This window comes from Rhinoderma darwinii, unplaced genomic scaffold, assembly GCF_050947455.1.
Source record: "Rhinoderma darwinii isolate aRhiDar2 unplaced genomic scaffold, aRhiDar2.hap1 Scaffold_407, whole genome shotgun sequence".
In the NCBI taxonomy this organism is placed as follows: Eukaryota; Metazoa; Chordata; class Amphibia; order Anura; family Rhinodermatidae; genus Rhinoderma; species Rhinoderma darwinii.
The window spans coordinates 14,328-29,952 of NW_027463651.1; the positions used below are offsets into that span (position 1 = coordinate 14,328).

The 15,625-nt window shown below is 49.4% G+C and overlaps 5 protein-coding genes across 5 annotated transcripts; 4 read left to right on the forward strand and 1 right to left on the reverse strand.

Annotated features, from left to right (window-relative positions):
• The first annotated feature begins 900 nt into the window (after nt 1-900).
• On the forward strand, nt 901-1,594 carry LOC142709433 (histone H1.11R-like). The gene has a single exon (XM_075848455.1). The coding sequence runs from the start codon at nt 901-903 to the stop codon at nt 1,579-1,581; it is 681 nt and encodes a 226-aa protein (XP_075704570.1). The 3' UTR covers nt 1,582-1,594.
• Nucleotides 1,595-2,468: 874 nt separating this feature from the next.
• On the forward strand, nt 2,469-2,888 carry LOC142709428 (histone H3). The gene has a single exon (XM_075848451.1). It carries the CDS (start codon nt 2,478-2,480, stop codon nt 2,886-2,888), a length of 411 nt encoding a protein of 136 aa, XP_075704566.1. The 5' UTR covers nt 2,469-2,477.
• A 1,031-nt stretch (nt 2,889-3,919) lies between these two features.
• LOC142709429 (histone H4) lies at nt 3,920-4,231 on the forward strand. The gene has a single exon (XM_075848452.1). The coding sequence runs from the start codon at nt 3,920-3,922 to the stop codon at nt 4,229-4,231; it is 312 nt and encodes a 103-aa protein (XP_075704567.1).
• Nucleotides 4,232-6,390: 2,159 nt separating this feature from the next.
• Nucleotides 6,391-6,783, reverse strand: LOC142709431 (histone H2A type 1). Its single transcript, XM_075848453.1, has one exon. It carries the CDS (start codon nt 6,781-6,783, stop codon nt 6,391-6,393), a length of 393 nt encoding a protein of 130 aa, XP_075704568.1.
• A 319-nt stretch (nt 6,784-7,102) lies between these two features.
• Nucleotides 7,103-7,483, forward strand: LOC142709432 (histone H2B 1.1). Its single transcript, XM_075848454.1, has one exon. The coding sequence runs from the start codon at nt 7,103-7,105 to the stop codon at nt 7,481-7,483; it is 381 nt and encodes a 126-aa protein (XP_075704569.1).
• The last annotated feature ends 8,142 nt before the right edge of the window (nt 7,484-15,625 follow it).

A 15,625-nucleotide genomic window follows, 5' to 3' on the forward strand; every position in this document is an offset into this window, starting at 1 on the left:
AGCACGAGAGGAACACACAGTGTCTGTTCCCTCCTCTGTGCCAGGTTATTGTTATACAGGTGGAGAAGCCTCTAGTGTCCTGTCTGTGTCCGGGTAATGTACTGCTGGAGGAGCAGGTTCTGGGGTCTGGCCTGTGTCAGGTTATTTTAGTAAAGGAGGAGCAGACTTGTGTCTTTTTTGTGCTGGGAAGTTGTAATACAGGTGGAGCAGACGCTGGTGTCCTGCCTGTGCCGAGTTATTGTAACATAGGTACAGCAAACTCTGGTGTTTCCTCTGTGCTGGGTTATTGTAACACAGGTGGAGCAGTTTCTGGTGTCTCCTCTGTGCCAAGTTACGGAAGACACTCCGACATCTTGTCTGTGCCGGGTTACCCTTCTGGGCTCTCTGCAGCTCCAGGTCGCCCCCGCATCGGACAATCAGCTTCCCGCACGTTAGACATTGTGGTAAAGAACCCTGTGATAGTGATAAGTGCCGGAAATACAGGGAACGAGCTCCCGCAAACACATTTATCTTTTCCGATCACAGCGATGTGCAGATCGGCAGGACTATGGCAGAGATCCCGGGGCCTCCTCCCGGCTCCTTCCCAGCATCTCTGCCAGTGAAGGCTAGAAATGAGTAGGGGGAATGTCAGGGAGGGGGAAGTCACGTAGAGTGCCCGCTCGCCCGGCCGCTTCTAGTCGTTAAAGGTCTCTTATCCCGGGCAGGGAAGCACAAGGGGAGAGCGGAGCTTTACTCCTGTCAGATGAGGAAAGGGAGGACATGTGATCAGTGTCAGCCAATAGACGCTCAGGACAATCGCAGCCAATCACCGAGCAGCCGCTGTACATATAAGAGGCCCCAGCTCCGTCCTCAGTGTTTCCCTCGCAGGATTATTGCTTTAGTGTAGTCCCGTGTTATACGATGGCAGAGACCGCGCCAGCCGCCGCTGTCCCTCCCACCGAGCCTGCCGCCAAATCCAAAAAGCAGCCGAAAAAAACTGCAGCAGGGGGCGCCAAGAAAAACAAAAAACCCTCCTGTCCCAGCGTGTCCGATCTCATCGTGAAAGCCGTGTCCGCCTCCAAAGAGCGCAGTGGGGTGTCTCTGGCCGCCCTGAAGAAGGCTCTGGCTGCTGGAGGATACGATGTAGACAAGAACAGCCGCCTGAAGATGGCGCTCAAGACTCTGGTGACCAAGGAAACCCTGCTCCAGGTGAAAGGCAGCGGCGCCTCCGGCTCCTTCAAGCTGAACAAGAAGCAGCTGGAGACTAAGGACAAGGCGGTCAAGAAGAAGCCGGCGGCTGCTGGCAAATCCCCGAAGAAGACTCCGGCCAAGAGCCTGACAAAGGCCAAGAGGCCTGCCGCTGCCAAGAAGGTGGCGAAGAGCCCCAAGAAGCCAAAACCTGCCCCTAAGAAAATAACAAAGAGCCCAGCAAAGAAGGCGGCCAAGCCCAAAGCTGCCAAGAGTCCGGCTAAGAAAGCGCCCAAAGCTGCCAAGAGTCCGGCTAAGAAAGCTGCCAAGAGTTCGGCAAAGAAAGCGCCCAAAGCTGCCAAGAGTCCGGCTAGGAAAGCGTCTAAATCCAGGAAGACCGTGGCGAAGAAATAACCGAGAGCCGCCCGTTTCTTGTACCACAAAGGCTCTTTTCAGAGCCACCACCTTCTCCCCGGCAGAGCTGTATGATCACTGGCCGCTATTTCCTCCGGTGCAGACAGCAGCGCGATCCTGAGCTAAAGGAGGCGCTATCATCGCGTGTGCACGGAGGAGCTTCATGTCCCTGTTACTCTATGACAAGGGTCATTGCGCTGGACGCCATAGCTGCTGTATCCGGACCTCCACAGTGTCCGTCCCGTCACTATGGTGTAACATCCAGGCAGAGTTTATCAGGTCACAGCCCACCAGGTGTAATGTGTGAATAAGGACCGGGGCAGCAATAGACTTGTAGCTTACAGCACAGGATCCACGTGAAGGAGGACGATGGTTTACACCCTCTCCGGTGTAAATAGAGCACAATGTCCCCTGCTCCTCATTGCACGTGGTGGATGGTGACCCTTATATGCTGCCTCTGGATGCGGGGCACAGTGTCCTGTGTAAGGATGGGGTGGGGGATTGTCCCTTTGTGTGATCTATAAAACCACTGTAGCGGCGGATGATGGGGAAGTAGTCTCTTATATAACGCTGTGTACGTGATCTGCGGACATGGAAATACAGTGAGCTGTTACTGATAACTATTTCGTAGAGAGCTGGAGAAATGATCTCATTAACGCCCCCTGCTGTAAAAGCTGCGTATGGACGTCATGTAAACCGGTGTCCGCCTCTTCGGAACGGTGATTGGTCGCGAATATCACATTTACTTTGTAGGTCGCATATTTTTTTTACGAAGAAGCCAATAGAATGTAGGGGTGTGCCTTTCATGGACCAATGAGGACACGCTCAAGTGTATAAATACTCTGCTCTGTCCTCTCCTCGTATCAGTCTACGAGTGTGCACGTAGTTGTAGAGTTATGGCCAGAACAAAGCAGACTGCGCGTAAATCCACCGGCGGGAAAGCGCCCCGCAAGCAGCTGGCTACTAAAGCTGCACGGAAGAGCGCTCCCGCTACCGGCGGAGTAAAGAAGCCTCATCGTTACCGCCCGGGCACAGTCGCTCTCCGTGAAATCCGCCGCTACCAGAAGTCCACCGAGCTTCTTATCCGTAAGCTGCCCTTCCAGCGCCTGGTGCGAGAGATCGCTCAGGACTTCAAGACCGATCTGCGCTTCCAGAGCTCAGCAGTCATGGCTCTGCAGGAGGCCAGCGAGGCTTATCTGGTCGGACTGTTTGAGGATACCAACTTGTGCGCCATCCACGCCAAGAGGGTCACCATCATGCCCAAAGACATTCAACTGGCCCGCAGGATCCGTGGGGAGAGGGCTTAGGTCTGAACCCGGCACCGACTACAACACAAAGGCTCTTTTCAGAGCCACCAAATCCTCCCTCAAACGAGCTGAATCCTTTTCCTCCGTTATTCTACCGGGACGCTGGTTTCTCGGTGCTCTGCTATTATTATGTGGAGATGCTATGTTAACCCTTTCAGAGCTTAGTTAGCGCCATTTACACTCTATAACCAGTCCCCGTCTCTAGCACTCACGTTATCCGACCCTTTCATAGGTCCTGTCATGTGTTATGCCGGATGTCTGCGCTGTTTTCATCACCTCCCTCTCCGGCTGTATCGCAGTGATAACCCGCCCCACTCCAAACTGATGACGGCACATCGCTTTTCCTATAATAATCGCTGCTGCTGCTAGGAATGACGCCGTTATGATCCACCGCTGACCAGTGTATGCGGAGTACTTGTTCCCTACTCCTTGTAAAGGCAAACCAGGCGCAGCGTGTAGGTTGGGGGAGCAGGTATCCTCCGCCCGGTGTGAACACAAGCGCAGGGGAATTATACTCTTATTCTGTGAGGTCATGATCATCGGGTGTAGTCCCGGTCACCGTTGTAAATCAGAGATCTAAACCTAATCAGAGATCTAAACCTATTACCACTGCCCGAGTCCTCTCCTCCCTATTCATTCTATAAAACCGTTGTGGTGCTGGTGGCCTGAGGGGTGAACTGCGTGCACACAAATCCTGAACCTGACGGCAGAAGAAGAGCGGCCGCCATACTAATCCAAGACGTCACGCTTGTTTCCCTTAACATTACTCTTTAGATTTGGGGTTGATAGAGATTACACAGCAGTCGCGCTAGAAGCGGGAAAAGAGCGGCCGGTATTGTAAAATGAGCGTGAAATTCAAAATCTTAGTTAAGCCAATCAACGGGAGGGATTGGTAATGTGAATTTGCTGAGAGACACGCCTCCCCGGAAGTGACATGTCTTACAGTTCTCTCTCTGGTCCTCCCAGGGTCTATATAAAGACGCGCCCCGCGGTTGTCGGTACAATAGTTCTCTTTAGCTCCAGCTTACAGGATGTCTGGTCGTGGTAAAGGAGGAAAAGGACTCGGAAAGGGCGGTGCCAAGCGGCACAGGAAGGTGCTCCGTGATAACATCCAGGGCATCACCAAGCCTGCAATCCGCCGTCTAGCTCGCAGGGGAGGCGTCAAGCGTATCTCCGGTCTCATCTATGAAGAGACTCGCGGCGTCCTGAAGGTTTTCCTGGAGAACGTCATCCGTGACGCCGTCACCTACACCGAGCACGCTAAGAGGAAGACCGTCACCGCTATGGACGTGGTGTACGCGCTCAAACGCCAGGGCCGCACTCTCTACGGCTTCGGAGGTTAATTCCGCTCCTGCTCTACTCTATCTTACACAACACAAAGGCTCTTCTCAGAGCCGCCACATCCTCTATAGATCAGCTATGATGTCTGCTGGTGACCGCTCGTGTATAATCTGAGCAGCGATCTTCTACTTCTATATACACGGGGGTAGGGGCTTCCGTATCACGTCGGTCTTCCAGTGAGGTGCCGGATATGTGGACTGCAGTGTGTCCCCTAATAGCGTCCTAGAAGCAGCTGACTGAATTCCGTCTTAGACCAGGGAATGTTAGTCTGAAGGGAAAGAGTGCCTTAGTGCTATACTTGCTGCCGAGTTATCCTCCGGCAGGAAAACACATCCTCGTAGCGGCGCTGCCGGACGCCGTTTGTACCGATGTCTGCATGTACACGAGTGGCAGAAACTCGCCGCTGAATATCCGCACGAGCAGTGGATCAAACAGCTGACTTGCGGTGTTGCTTCTTCGGCGTCCAGCTTGCTGCTGGGCAACGTGCTTTCCGCAATCCTTGGAGAGAGGGCCAGTGTTTTCTTAGTTGCTGTCACTGCTACTAATGTTACGAGATTCTTACAACAAATCTGTTACTGGGACCAACTTTGACACACGTATCGGCTCGTATTGCTTCGTATCTCATTCTGCCGGACGGCTGGGATTAATAAGGCTGCTGGCAATAAATCTATTAACCTCTAGTAGTAATAATGAATCTGTCTGCTGTCCCTATATAGGACTCCCTTTATTACAGTAACGCGTGCAGTTTCTTGCAGAGCAACATTTAGTGAGACGCATTCAATGAATGAAAAAGGACAAACTGATGCAGCTGATACGGCATTTTACAAGAGCAAAACCCAATGTTGGAGGGGCCGTGTTTTCCAAGCTGCTCTCATTGCTACAAATGTTACGCGATTTTCAAAACAAACTACCAATTTGTAGCACCAAGTTCCACATAAGTATCGACTTGCATTGTCTTGTATGTCACTTTGCCAGACTGCTGGTATAATCGCGCTGCTGGCAATACAATGACAGGAAACAGAAAGCACCTATTTCTACTTCGTACTAACACTGTTCGTTGTCTATACTTAGGACTCACTTCACCACGAACGCATGAAGTTGCTGCAGAGAAACATTTAGTGAGACGCATTAAAGAATGAAAAGGACAAATTGATGCAGCTCTATTCAGGAGTAACATCTAATATCAGAGCTCCAATAGTGCGGTACTTGAGGGAGACAAACATTACAGCCCAGTTTGTCCCCTTTCTGCCCCCACTTTTGATATTTGATTTATGTACCTTTCCCTTTTATTCCCCTTCATCTACGATAAGTCACAATGCTGAATGGGCTTTGTTCATTAAATGGGGTGTTCTCTAAATAGGGACCGTTCACCCCTTCCCTGGTAGGTAGAATATACCTCTCTAACCTCGTTGTTTTAGTGATCTATAATTTTTCTTAATTCCAGAGATCCTTTGATCCGTCTGCTTCTTGCCATTCTCTTCCCCTCCCTTTTTCATTTGTTGACATTTAGTTGGTGGTGTACACCAGGGCAGAATTAGAAGCTAAGAGTCCTTGAGAGGAATGGTTTGTTACCCTTATAGCGTCTCCTGTGTATATAAAGCATTGCCGCAGACCCCTCGTAGGACTTCTCCTTTGTAGTTTAGGAACTGCTCTTATCGGTACATGACGCGGGGATGGAATCTTCATCTAAACACCTGGGATGATGGTGGTTATACTCCAGGAGGACCGAATTGTGACAACGCTCTTGAGACTGGAAGATATAATTTAAGACACTATGTAGTCGGGGACGGGTTGTAGATCATGAACATGAATCACTGGAGTAGTTGTACTATTAATGTGTTCTGTACAGTATAGTTAGTGCACCAATGAGGACAGCGCCACCATCTGCACGAGGCAGTAGTGAATGTGTAGGTCATGAGTAACGCAGCAGTTCTACACCCACCCACCCTACGGCTTCCTCTTCAATGTGAAACCCCGCGGTATATGAATTCATAATGGGGGTTGTCGCCCCTTCCTGCTGGCTAGTTCTCTGTACAAGCAGAGCCACTTATCTGGCGCAGAACGTTTACATATCGGAGATCAGCGGTGAGAGCTCTGTTCTAAGGACCATGCGGGCGGCTCTTAAAAGAGCCTTTGTGGTTAAATGTGGGATAAGCGGCGCTCACTTGCTCTTGGCGCTTTTGCTGCTCTCGGTCTTCTTGGGCAGCAGAACGGCCTGGATGTTGGGCAAGACGCCTCCCTGAGCGATGGTCACACCACCCAGCAGTTTGTTGAGCTCCTCGTCATTGCGCACGGCCAGCTGCAGGTGACGGGGGATGATTCTGGTCTTCTTGTTGTCCCGGGCAGCATTTCCGGCCAGCTCCAGGATCTCAGCGGTCAGATATTCCAGCACAGCGGCCAGGTAGACCGGAGCGCCGGCGCCGACCCTCTCAGCATAGTTGCCCTTGCGGAGAAGTCTGTGCACACGACCGACAGGGAATTGAAGTCCTGCCCGGGATGAGCGGGTCTTGGCTTTAGCCCGCACTTTGCCTCCCTGTTTACCACGTCCAGACATCGCTAAGTCAGAGAAAACTCCTATCTGTATCGTAACAATCCCACTCTTTCTGCTGCCTTTTATAAGCTACTGCACCGCTCATCAGCACCTGTGATTGGATAGATTTAAAGCCACCAACAGAGAAGAGACTTGTGGGAACCACCAATTAGCTGCACTGGGAGTGGCTTATGACGATTCCATAGGTCACATTACTTGCTCTTCCAGTAGAACAGCGGTCAGGCAGCGTTGCTCATTTGCATAGCCCGTGTATAAATACAGCAGCGGTGGGATGGTAAAGCATTTCATTATCTCAGTTGTGAGAAGATCGTCGTGTGTGATCATGCCTGAGCCCGCTAAGTCTGCCCCGGCGCCCAAGAAGGGCTCTAAGAAAGCCGTGACCAAGACACAGAAGAAGGACGGCAAGAAGCGGAGAAAGAGCAGGAAGGAGAGCTACGCCATTTACGTGTACAAGGTGCTCAAGCAGGTCCACCCTGACACCGGCATCTCGTCCAAGGCTATGGGCATCATGAACTCCTTCGTCAATGACATCTTCGAGCGCATCGCAGGGGAAGCCTCCCGCCTGGCTCACTACAACAAGCGCTCCACCATCACCTCCCGGGAGATCCAGACTGCCGTGCGCCTGCTACTGCCTGGAGAGCTGGCCAAGCACGCCGTGTCCGAGGGCACCAAGGCCGTCACCAAGTACACCAGCGCCAAGTAATCTGCCCCGTCCCTGCAGTAAGAACACAAAGGCTCTTCTAAGAGCCACCCACCTTGTCTACAACAGAGCTGTGCCTGCTATTGTCTGGCCTCCCGCTAGGGAAAATGCTTGACGCCGATAGAGAACAAGCAATCACACTGCCTGTCTTACAATAACCACCCTTTATCCAGTCCTCACCAGAGCAGACTCTGGTGTCTCCTCTGTGCCGGGTATTGTAATACAGACTTTGCTGTTACAATAATCTTGCACAAAAAAAACAAAACAAAGTTTGCTCCACCCGTATTACAATACCCGATAAAGAGGAGACGCCAGAGTCTGCTCCACCTGCATTACAATAACCAGTCAACCAGAGTTTGAGGCTACAATAACCTTGCACAAAGGTGTGTTTTTCGGTGCTAGGTTAATGTAGCCGCAAACTCTAATGTGTTGACTCCTTATTGTAATACAGGAGGAACAGCCTCTATTTCTTGTCTGTGAGGGCTTATTTTAATATAGGTGGAGCAGACTCTGGTTTCTTCTACACCCTGTAATAGCAAAGGGACATAATGCGGTAATAGGAGGGAACAGGGACATAATGCGGTAATAGGAGGGAACAGGGACATAATGCGGTAATATGAAGGAACAGGGACATAATGCCTGTAATATGAAGGAACAGGGACATAGTGCCGGTAATATGAAGGAACAGGGAAATAATGCCTGTAAGACGAAGGAACAGGGACATAATGCCGGTAATATGAAGGAACAGGGACATAAGTGCGGTAATATGAAGGAACAGGGACATAATTGCGGTAATATGAAGGAACAAGGACATAATGCCGGTAATAAGAAGGAACAGGCACATAATGCTGGTAAGATGAGGGAACAGGGACATAGTGCCGGTAATAAGAAGGAACAGGCACATAATGCTGGTAAGACGAGGGAACAGGGACATAATGCCTGTAATACGAAGAAACAGGGACACAATGCCGGTAATATGATGGAACAGGGAAATAATGCCTGTAATTTGAAGGAACGGACATAATGTCGGTAATATGAAGGAACAGGGACGTAATGCCTGTAATATGAAGGAACAGGGACATAATGCCTCGAAGATGAGGGAACAGGGACATAATGGCGGTAATATGAAGGAACAGGGACATGAAGCCTGTAATATGAAGGATCAGGGACATAATGCCTGTAATATGAGGGAACAGGCGCATTATGCCGGTAATATGAAGGAACAGGGACATAATGCCGGTAATATGATCGAACAGGGACATAATGCCTGTAATATGAAGGAACAGATACATAATGCCTGTAATATGAAGGAACAGGGACGTAATGCCTGTTATATGAATGAAAAGGGAGGTAATGCCGATAATATGAAGGAACAGGGACATAATGCCTGTATTATGAAGGAACAGGGACATAATGCCGGTAAGTTGAGGGAACAGGGACGTAATGCGGATAATATGAAGGAGCCGGGACGTAATGCCGATAATATGAAGGAGCCGGGACGTAATGCCGGTAATATGAAGGAACAGGGACGTAATGCCGATAATATGACGGAATAGAGATATAATGCAGGTAAGATGAAGGAACAGGCACATAATGCCGGTTCAGATGAGGGAACAGGAACATAATGCCTGTAATACGAAGGAACAGGGACATAATGCCGGTAATATGAAGGAACAGGGAAATAATGCCTGTAATTTGAAGGAACGGACATAATGCCTGTAATATGAAGGAACAGGGACGTAATGCCGGTAATATGAGGGAACAAGGACATAAAGCCTGTAATATGTAGGAAAAGGGACATAAAACCTGTAATATGTAGGAACATGGACATAATGCCGGTAATATGAAGGAACAGGGACATAATGCCTCGAAGATGAGGGAACAGGGACATAATGCCTGTAATATGAAGGAACAGGGACATGAAGCCTGTAATATGAAGGAACAGGGACATAATGCCGGTAATATGAAGGAACAGGGAAATAATGCTTGTAATATGTAGGAACAGGGACATAATGCCGGTAATATGATGGAACAGGGACATAATGCCTGTAATATGAAGGAACAGGGACATAATGCCTGTAATATGAGGGAACAAGGACATAAAGCCGGTAATATGAAGGAACAGGGACATGATGCCTCGAAGATGAGTGAACAGGGACATAATGCCTGTAATATGAAGGAACAGGGACATAATGCCGGTAATATGAGGGAACAAGGACATAAAGCCTGTAATATGAAGGAACAGGGACATAAAGCCTGTAATATGAAGGAACAGGGACATGATGCCTCGAAGATGAGTGAACAGGGACATAATGCCTGTAATATGAAGGAACAGGGACATAATGCCGGTAATATGAGGGAACAAGGACATAAAGCCTGTAATATGAAGGAACAGGGACATAAAGCCTGTAATATGAAGGAACAGGGACATAATGCCTGTAATATGAGGGAACAAGGACATAAAGCCGGTAATATGAAGGAACAGGGACATAATGCCTCGAAGATGAGTGAACAGTGACATAATGCCTGTAATATGAAGGAACAGGAACATAATGCCTGTAATATGAGGGAACAAGGACATAAAGCCGGTAATATGAAGGAACAGGCACATAATGCCTGTAATATGAGGGAACAGGGACATAATGCCTGTAATATGAAGGAACAGGGACATAACGCCGGTAATATGATGGAACAGGGACATAATGTCTATAATATGAAGGAACAGGAACATAATGCCTGTAATATGAAGGAACAGGGACATAATGCCTGTAATATGAAGGAACAGGGACGTAATGCCAGTTATATGAAGGAACAGGGACATAATGCCGGTAAGTTGAGGGAACAGGGACATAATGCCTGTAATATGAAAGTACAAGGAGATAATGCCGGTAAGATGAGGGAACAGGGACGTAATGCCGATAATATGAAGGCACCGGGACATAATGCCGGTAATATGAAGAAACAGGGACGTAATGCCGGTAATATGAAGGAACAGGGACGTAATGCCGATAATATGAAGGAATAGAGATATAATGCCGGTAAGATGAAGGAACAGGCACATAATGCCGGTTCAGATGAGGGAACAGGGACATAATGCCTGTAAGGCCTCATTTACACGAGCGTGTGCGTTTTGCGCGCGCAAAAAACGCTGCGTTTTGCGCGCGTTTGTATGGCGTATGCACTGCGTATACGCAGCCTTGTTGCGTTTTAAACGCGCGCACGACTAGCGTTTACATCGCGCGTAAAAAACGCAGAGGGGATTAGTGGGACGCCCGCCTACAAATAGGCCAGCTGGCCCAACCCCTGCTTGCTGGTAGAAATCTGTTTGCAAGGTTATTTCCGCCTCTGCAGAAACCACAGTGTTTGTTTTTCCCTTCAAATTGGAATCGCTTTGACACCCAACTATTATGGCTTCGCCAGCACTGGCGCGTGTGCTTCTTCTCTGGATGATCTCACGTCGGTTTGGCCAGCGCCGACACATGCTGCAGCACCACACGCCTGGAAGAAGTCGCATTTGGGTTCACCCACTTGTGGCCCAACGTACAATAAAAGGGCATTTCCATACCCTGTTTGAGGACTTACGCCGGCATCCCGACAAATTTCGAGCCTTCTGCCGCATGTCTGTGGCCACATTTGACCTTCTGCTTGAGCAAACTCGCTCTGGTCTCACCTTCCAGAATACGAACATGAGACGCTGCATTTCGCCCGAGGAACGTCTGCTTGTGACCTTGAGGTATGTATGAAGCTGCTATAACTTAGTCCATGCCGCTGTCTGCTTTACCAGCCCCCCACTAACATGTGTTCTTCCTTTCTTTTTCTTTCTCTTTATTTTCTAGATTTCTGGCCACAGGCAATAGTTATCATTCGTTGCATTTTGAATTTCTTTTGGGAGTGACCACCATTTCGTTCATTGTCACATCCACCTGTGTCGTGTTGTGGCAGAGTTTAAAGAGCACGGTCATGCCTCAGCCCACGACAGAACAGTGGCTAAGTATATCAGAGGGATTTCTTAGAGCTACTGAATTTCCTAATTGCATTGGTGCCCTTGACGGCAAACACATTCGTGTGAGAAAGCCCCCACGCAGTGGCTCGCAATACTATAACTACAAGCAGTATTTTTCCATGGTATTGTTAGCCTTGGCGGACACTAATTATTGTTTCACTATTGTTGACATTGGCTCGTATGGAAGCTCGGCAGATGCCCGCATATTCCGTACATCAAGAATGGGGAAGCGACTCGTGAATAGGCGACTGGGGTTGCCGGAACCCTCCATCCTCCCAGGCTCCAGCGGGCCCCCAATCCCGTATGTAATCGTGGCAGATGAGGGGTTCGCACTCACAAGGCAAGTCATGCGTCCCTTTGCAAGAAGGGGCTTGGATGACCGTAGGCGCATGTTCAATCTCCGCCTGGGCAGAGCTCGGCGATGTGTCGAATGTGCCTTTGGCATTATGTCGAACAGGTGGCGTGTCTTTCTGTCAACAATGCAATTGTCCATGCATAATGTCACACGTGTTATCCAAGCGGGTGTAGTTCTGCATAACTTCTGCCGCATTAATGATGCAAACTTTGATGCTGACTATATCATAACACACGCAGACACCACTGACAATGTCCCGGTGATTCCTCTCGGCCGATCTGTCTCCTCCGGCCTTCGAGTTCGTGATACTTTGGCGGCATATTTTGAGTGCCCATCTGGACCAGCACCGTGGGGGCTGATGACCTGTGAAGGGGTGAATGTTCTTTTGACGCTTCACTACCGACCTGAGATGTGGGCATTTTTTGTTTTGTTTCTTTTGTGTGTTGGGGTTGGGGTAGGGACTCGCAAAACATGAGGACCCTTGACGCGGGTTGCGAGCTTATATCTCTCTGGGTTTGAGCAGGACTTTACACAGTTGCCGACTTACTTTGCCCATATATCCTGTTGTGCGGACTGCAGTTAGGGAAGTCCAATTGCAAGTGTACTTATTTTGCTTCAGGGCCCATGGCAGGACCTAAACTTTGGAATCCCTTTCAAGCCATGTCAAACCACGAGAGATTAACTAAAACCTCATATCACATGTCCATGCATTGGTCCAAAAGGCCGGAAGTGTGTGAGAGTGTAGGCTAAGGAAATGTGTGCCAAACCTTCTGTTGGGTGGTCGAAAAGAATAATAAAACGAAATCAAACCATGAACTTGTTTTTTTTTATTTAGGGATTCGGACCAATCCCAATTTTTTGGGAAAAATAAATACACACCAACATGGTGTAACGAAATCCAAACTAACAACAGGATCACACAATATACGTGGCCAGGCCTGCACCACACACAACAGTGCCGTCCAGAAATATTGGCACCAACACACTCAGAGGTGTTGGTATAGTTGGGCTGGGGAGGCATATGCCTGCATTTCAGCACCACTATGCTGGACCTGGAGCTGGGTAGGTTGTTCCTGGCCAGCATAGTGGTGCTGATGTGGTGGCTGGAATGTGGGCCCCGCGAAGTGGGGAGCCATAGGGCGCATGTATGGATGCGGACGGGCCATCTGGGGAACAGGGTGAAATTGGCCAGGCACCTGGGCCGTGGGTGGCGGCATGTAAGTATTTCGCCACTGCTCGATTGCCGTGAAACACGGATGGGGATTGTGTGGCGGTCTGCAAGCGTCGATCAATGTGACGATCGACGCCTGCAGACGGCCCATAAGGTCCATCGGCACCAGGCGTAGGAGGGGCACAATGCTGCGGCCAAAGGCATCATTGCCATCCTCCTCTGCGGCTCGCCTCAAATACTCGAGTACCCGCGTATCCACCTGGGCAGATGTGGAGGGCTGTGGGGCACGAACATGCCGACTGCGGGCTCGCACGGGCCGCTCCTGGGCTGGAGAGCCAACCGGCCGTTCGGACTGGCCTGGTGCGGGCTCCTGGGGTGTCGGCTCGGGGCTGGGTGGCAGGATATTGGGAGCAGGGGCTTCGGCCACAGACTCCCCCACGTCAGTCTCCTCTGCTGTATCCTCCAAATTGTCGGTGGTTCTACAAGGAGGCAAAAAATTATGAGTACAAAATCTAACAATGCCCACAACAACACGTTGACAGACAGGACCTGGCCAAACACACAGTACACTCATGCAACGACATAAATGCTTACGTGCGCATATCCATGATGTCCTTCAGGAACATCAGCTGTTTCGTATAAATGTAGGGCCGTTTGCGAGATGCCCCATCTCCGCTGCGTCCCTTGTCACCCATCTCTCGCCTGAATTGATCACGGCAGCTCCGCCACCGTGTCTTGATATCTTGGACTGGTGTATGTAACAAAAACAAAACACGCCATCAGAACTATCACCTCTCACTACAAAATGAAGGGCCCTGCAATGGCAATGCGGTGGGACGTGGGGAAGCACCTGCTCCACCAAAGTTTCTCGTGCTCATGTGCGCAATACACATACAGGGCCCAGGTTTTCTATAGGCATGACAGGCATTGACAGAAAATGCCAGGTACTCACCCAACCGAGTGCGGTCACGGGTTCGGCCTGTCTCCCACTCTTGCCCAAAGAGGTTTTTGACCACCAACTCCCATGCGTCCTCCTTCACCGTCCTGTTGTGATACTCCTCACATCTGTTATCCCATATCGCAGGATGCTCCTGGACAAAAAGTATGAGGCGCTCCACATCCATCCCGCGCGGCATGGCTGTAGTATGTGGCTGTGAAACACTCCAAAATCTCCCCAGACAACTCTGCTGGCACTGGCTAGTCTTGCCCCCTCGCACTTGAAAGGCAGGCACTTCCTGGTTTGGAGAAGCTTTGTGTAGCTTTATAGACTAATTAGAATGGACATAACAGCTCTTGCGTGTTTTTCGCGCATGCAACGCAGGACCGTCCGTGTGGCATGCGTTGTTTTCACGCACCCATTGAAGTCAATGGGTGCGTGTTGCGTGAAAAACGCAAGAATATAGAACATGTCGTGAGTTTTACGCAACGCACTCACGCAGCGCAAAATACACGCATTGTCTAAACAGCCCCATAGACTATTATAGGTGCGTACGACACGCGTGAAAAGCACGCGCGTCGCACGCGCGTATAATACGCTCGTGTAAACGAGGCCTAAGTTGAAGGAACAGGGACATAATGCCTGTAATATGAAGGAACAAGGACATAATTCCGGAAATATGAAAGAACAAGGACACAATGTCGTTAATATGAAGGAACAGGGACAAAATGCCTGTGATATGAAGGAACTGGGATATAATGCCGGTAATATGAAGGAACAGGGACATAATGCCTCGAAGATGAGGGAACAGGGACATATTACCGGCATTATGTCCCTGTGCCCTCCTACACGGGACATAATGCCAGTAATATGAAGGAACAGGGACATAAAAGCCTGTAATATGAAGGAACAGGAACATAATGCCTGTAATATGAAGGAACATGGACATAATGCCTGTAATATGAAGGAACAGGGACATAATGCCGGTAAGTTGAGTTAACATGGACATAATGCCGGTAATATGAAAGAACAAGGACATAATGTCGGTAAGATGAAGGAACAGGTACATAATGCCGGTAAGATGAGTTAACTGGGACATAATGCCGGTAAGATGAGGGAACAGGGACGTAATGCCGATAATATGAAGGAGCCGGGACGTAATGCCGGTAATATGAAGGAACAGGGACGTAATGCCGATAATATGAAGGAATAGAGATATAATGCCGGTAAGATGAAGGAACAGGCACATAATGCCGGTTCAGATGAAGGAACAGGCACATAATGCCGGTTCAGATGAGGGAACAGCGAAGTAATGCCTGTAAGACGAAGGAACAGGGACATAATGCCGGTAATATGAAGGAACAGGGACATAATGCCGGTAATATGAAGGAACAGGGACATAATGGTGGTAATATGAAGGAACAAGGACATAATGCCGGTAATAAGAAGGAACAGGCACATAATGCTGGTAAGATGAGGGAACAGGGACATAGTGCCGGTAAAAAGAAGGAACAGGCACATAATGCTGGTAAGATGAGGAAACAGGGACATAATGGCTGTAATACGAAGGAACAGGGACATAATGCCGGTAATATGAAGGAACAGGGAAATAATGCCTGTAATTTGAAGGAACGGACATAATGCCTGTAATATGAAGGAACAGGGACATAATGCCAGTA

What these genes read in the sequence shown, in the direction of transcription:
- LOC142709433 (XM_075848455.1), top strand. Translation starts at nt 901, where the DNA reads ATGGCAGAGACCGCGCCAGCCGCCGCTGTCCCTCCCACCGAGCCTGCC.
- LOC142709428 (XM_075848451.1), top strand. Translation starts at nt 2,478, where the DNA reads ATGGCCAGAACAAAGCAGACTGCGCGTAAATCCACCGGCGGGAAAGCG.
- LOC142709429 (XM_075848452.1), top strand. Translation starts at nt 3,920, where the DNA reads ATGTCTGGTCGTGGTAAAGGAGGAAAAGGACTCGGAAAGGGCGGTGCC.
- LOC142709431 (XM_075848453.1), bottom strand. Translation starts at nt 6,783, where the DNA reads ATGTCTGGACGTGGTAAACAGGGAGGCAAAGTGCGGGCTAAAGCCAAG.
- LOC142709432 (XM_075848454.1), top strand. Translation starts at nt 7,103, where the DNA reads ATGCCTGAGCCCGCTAAGTCTGCCCCGGCGCCCAAGAAGGGCTCTAAG.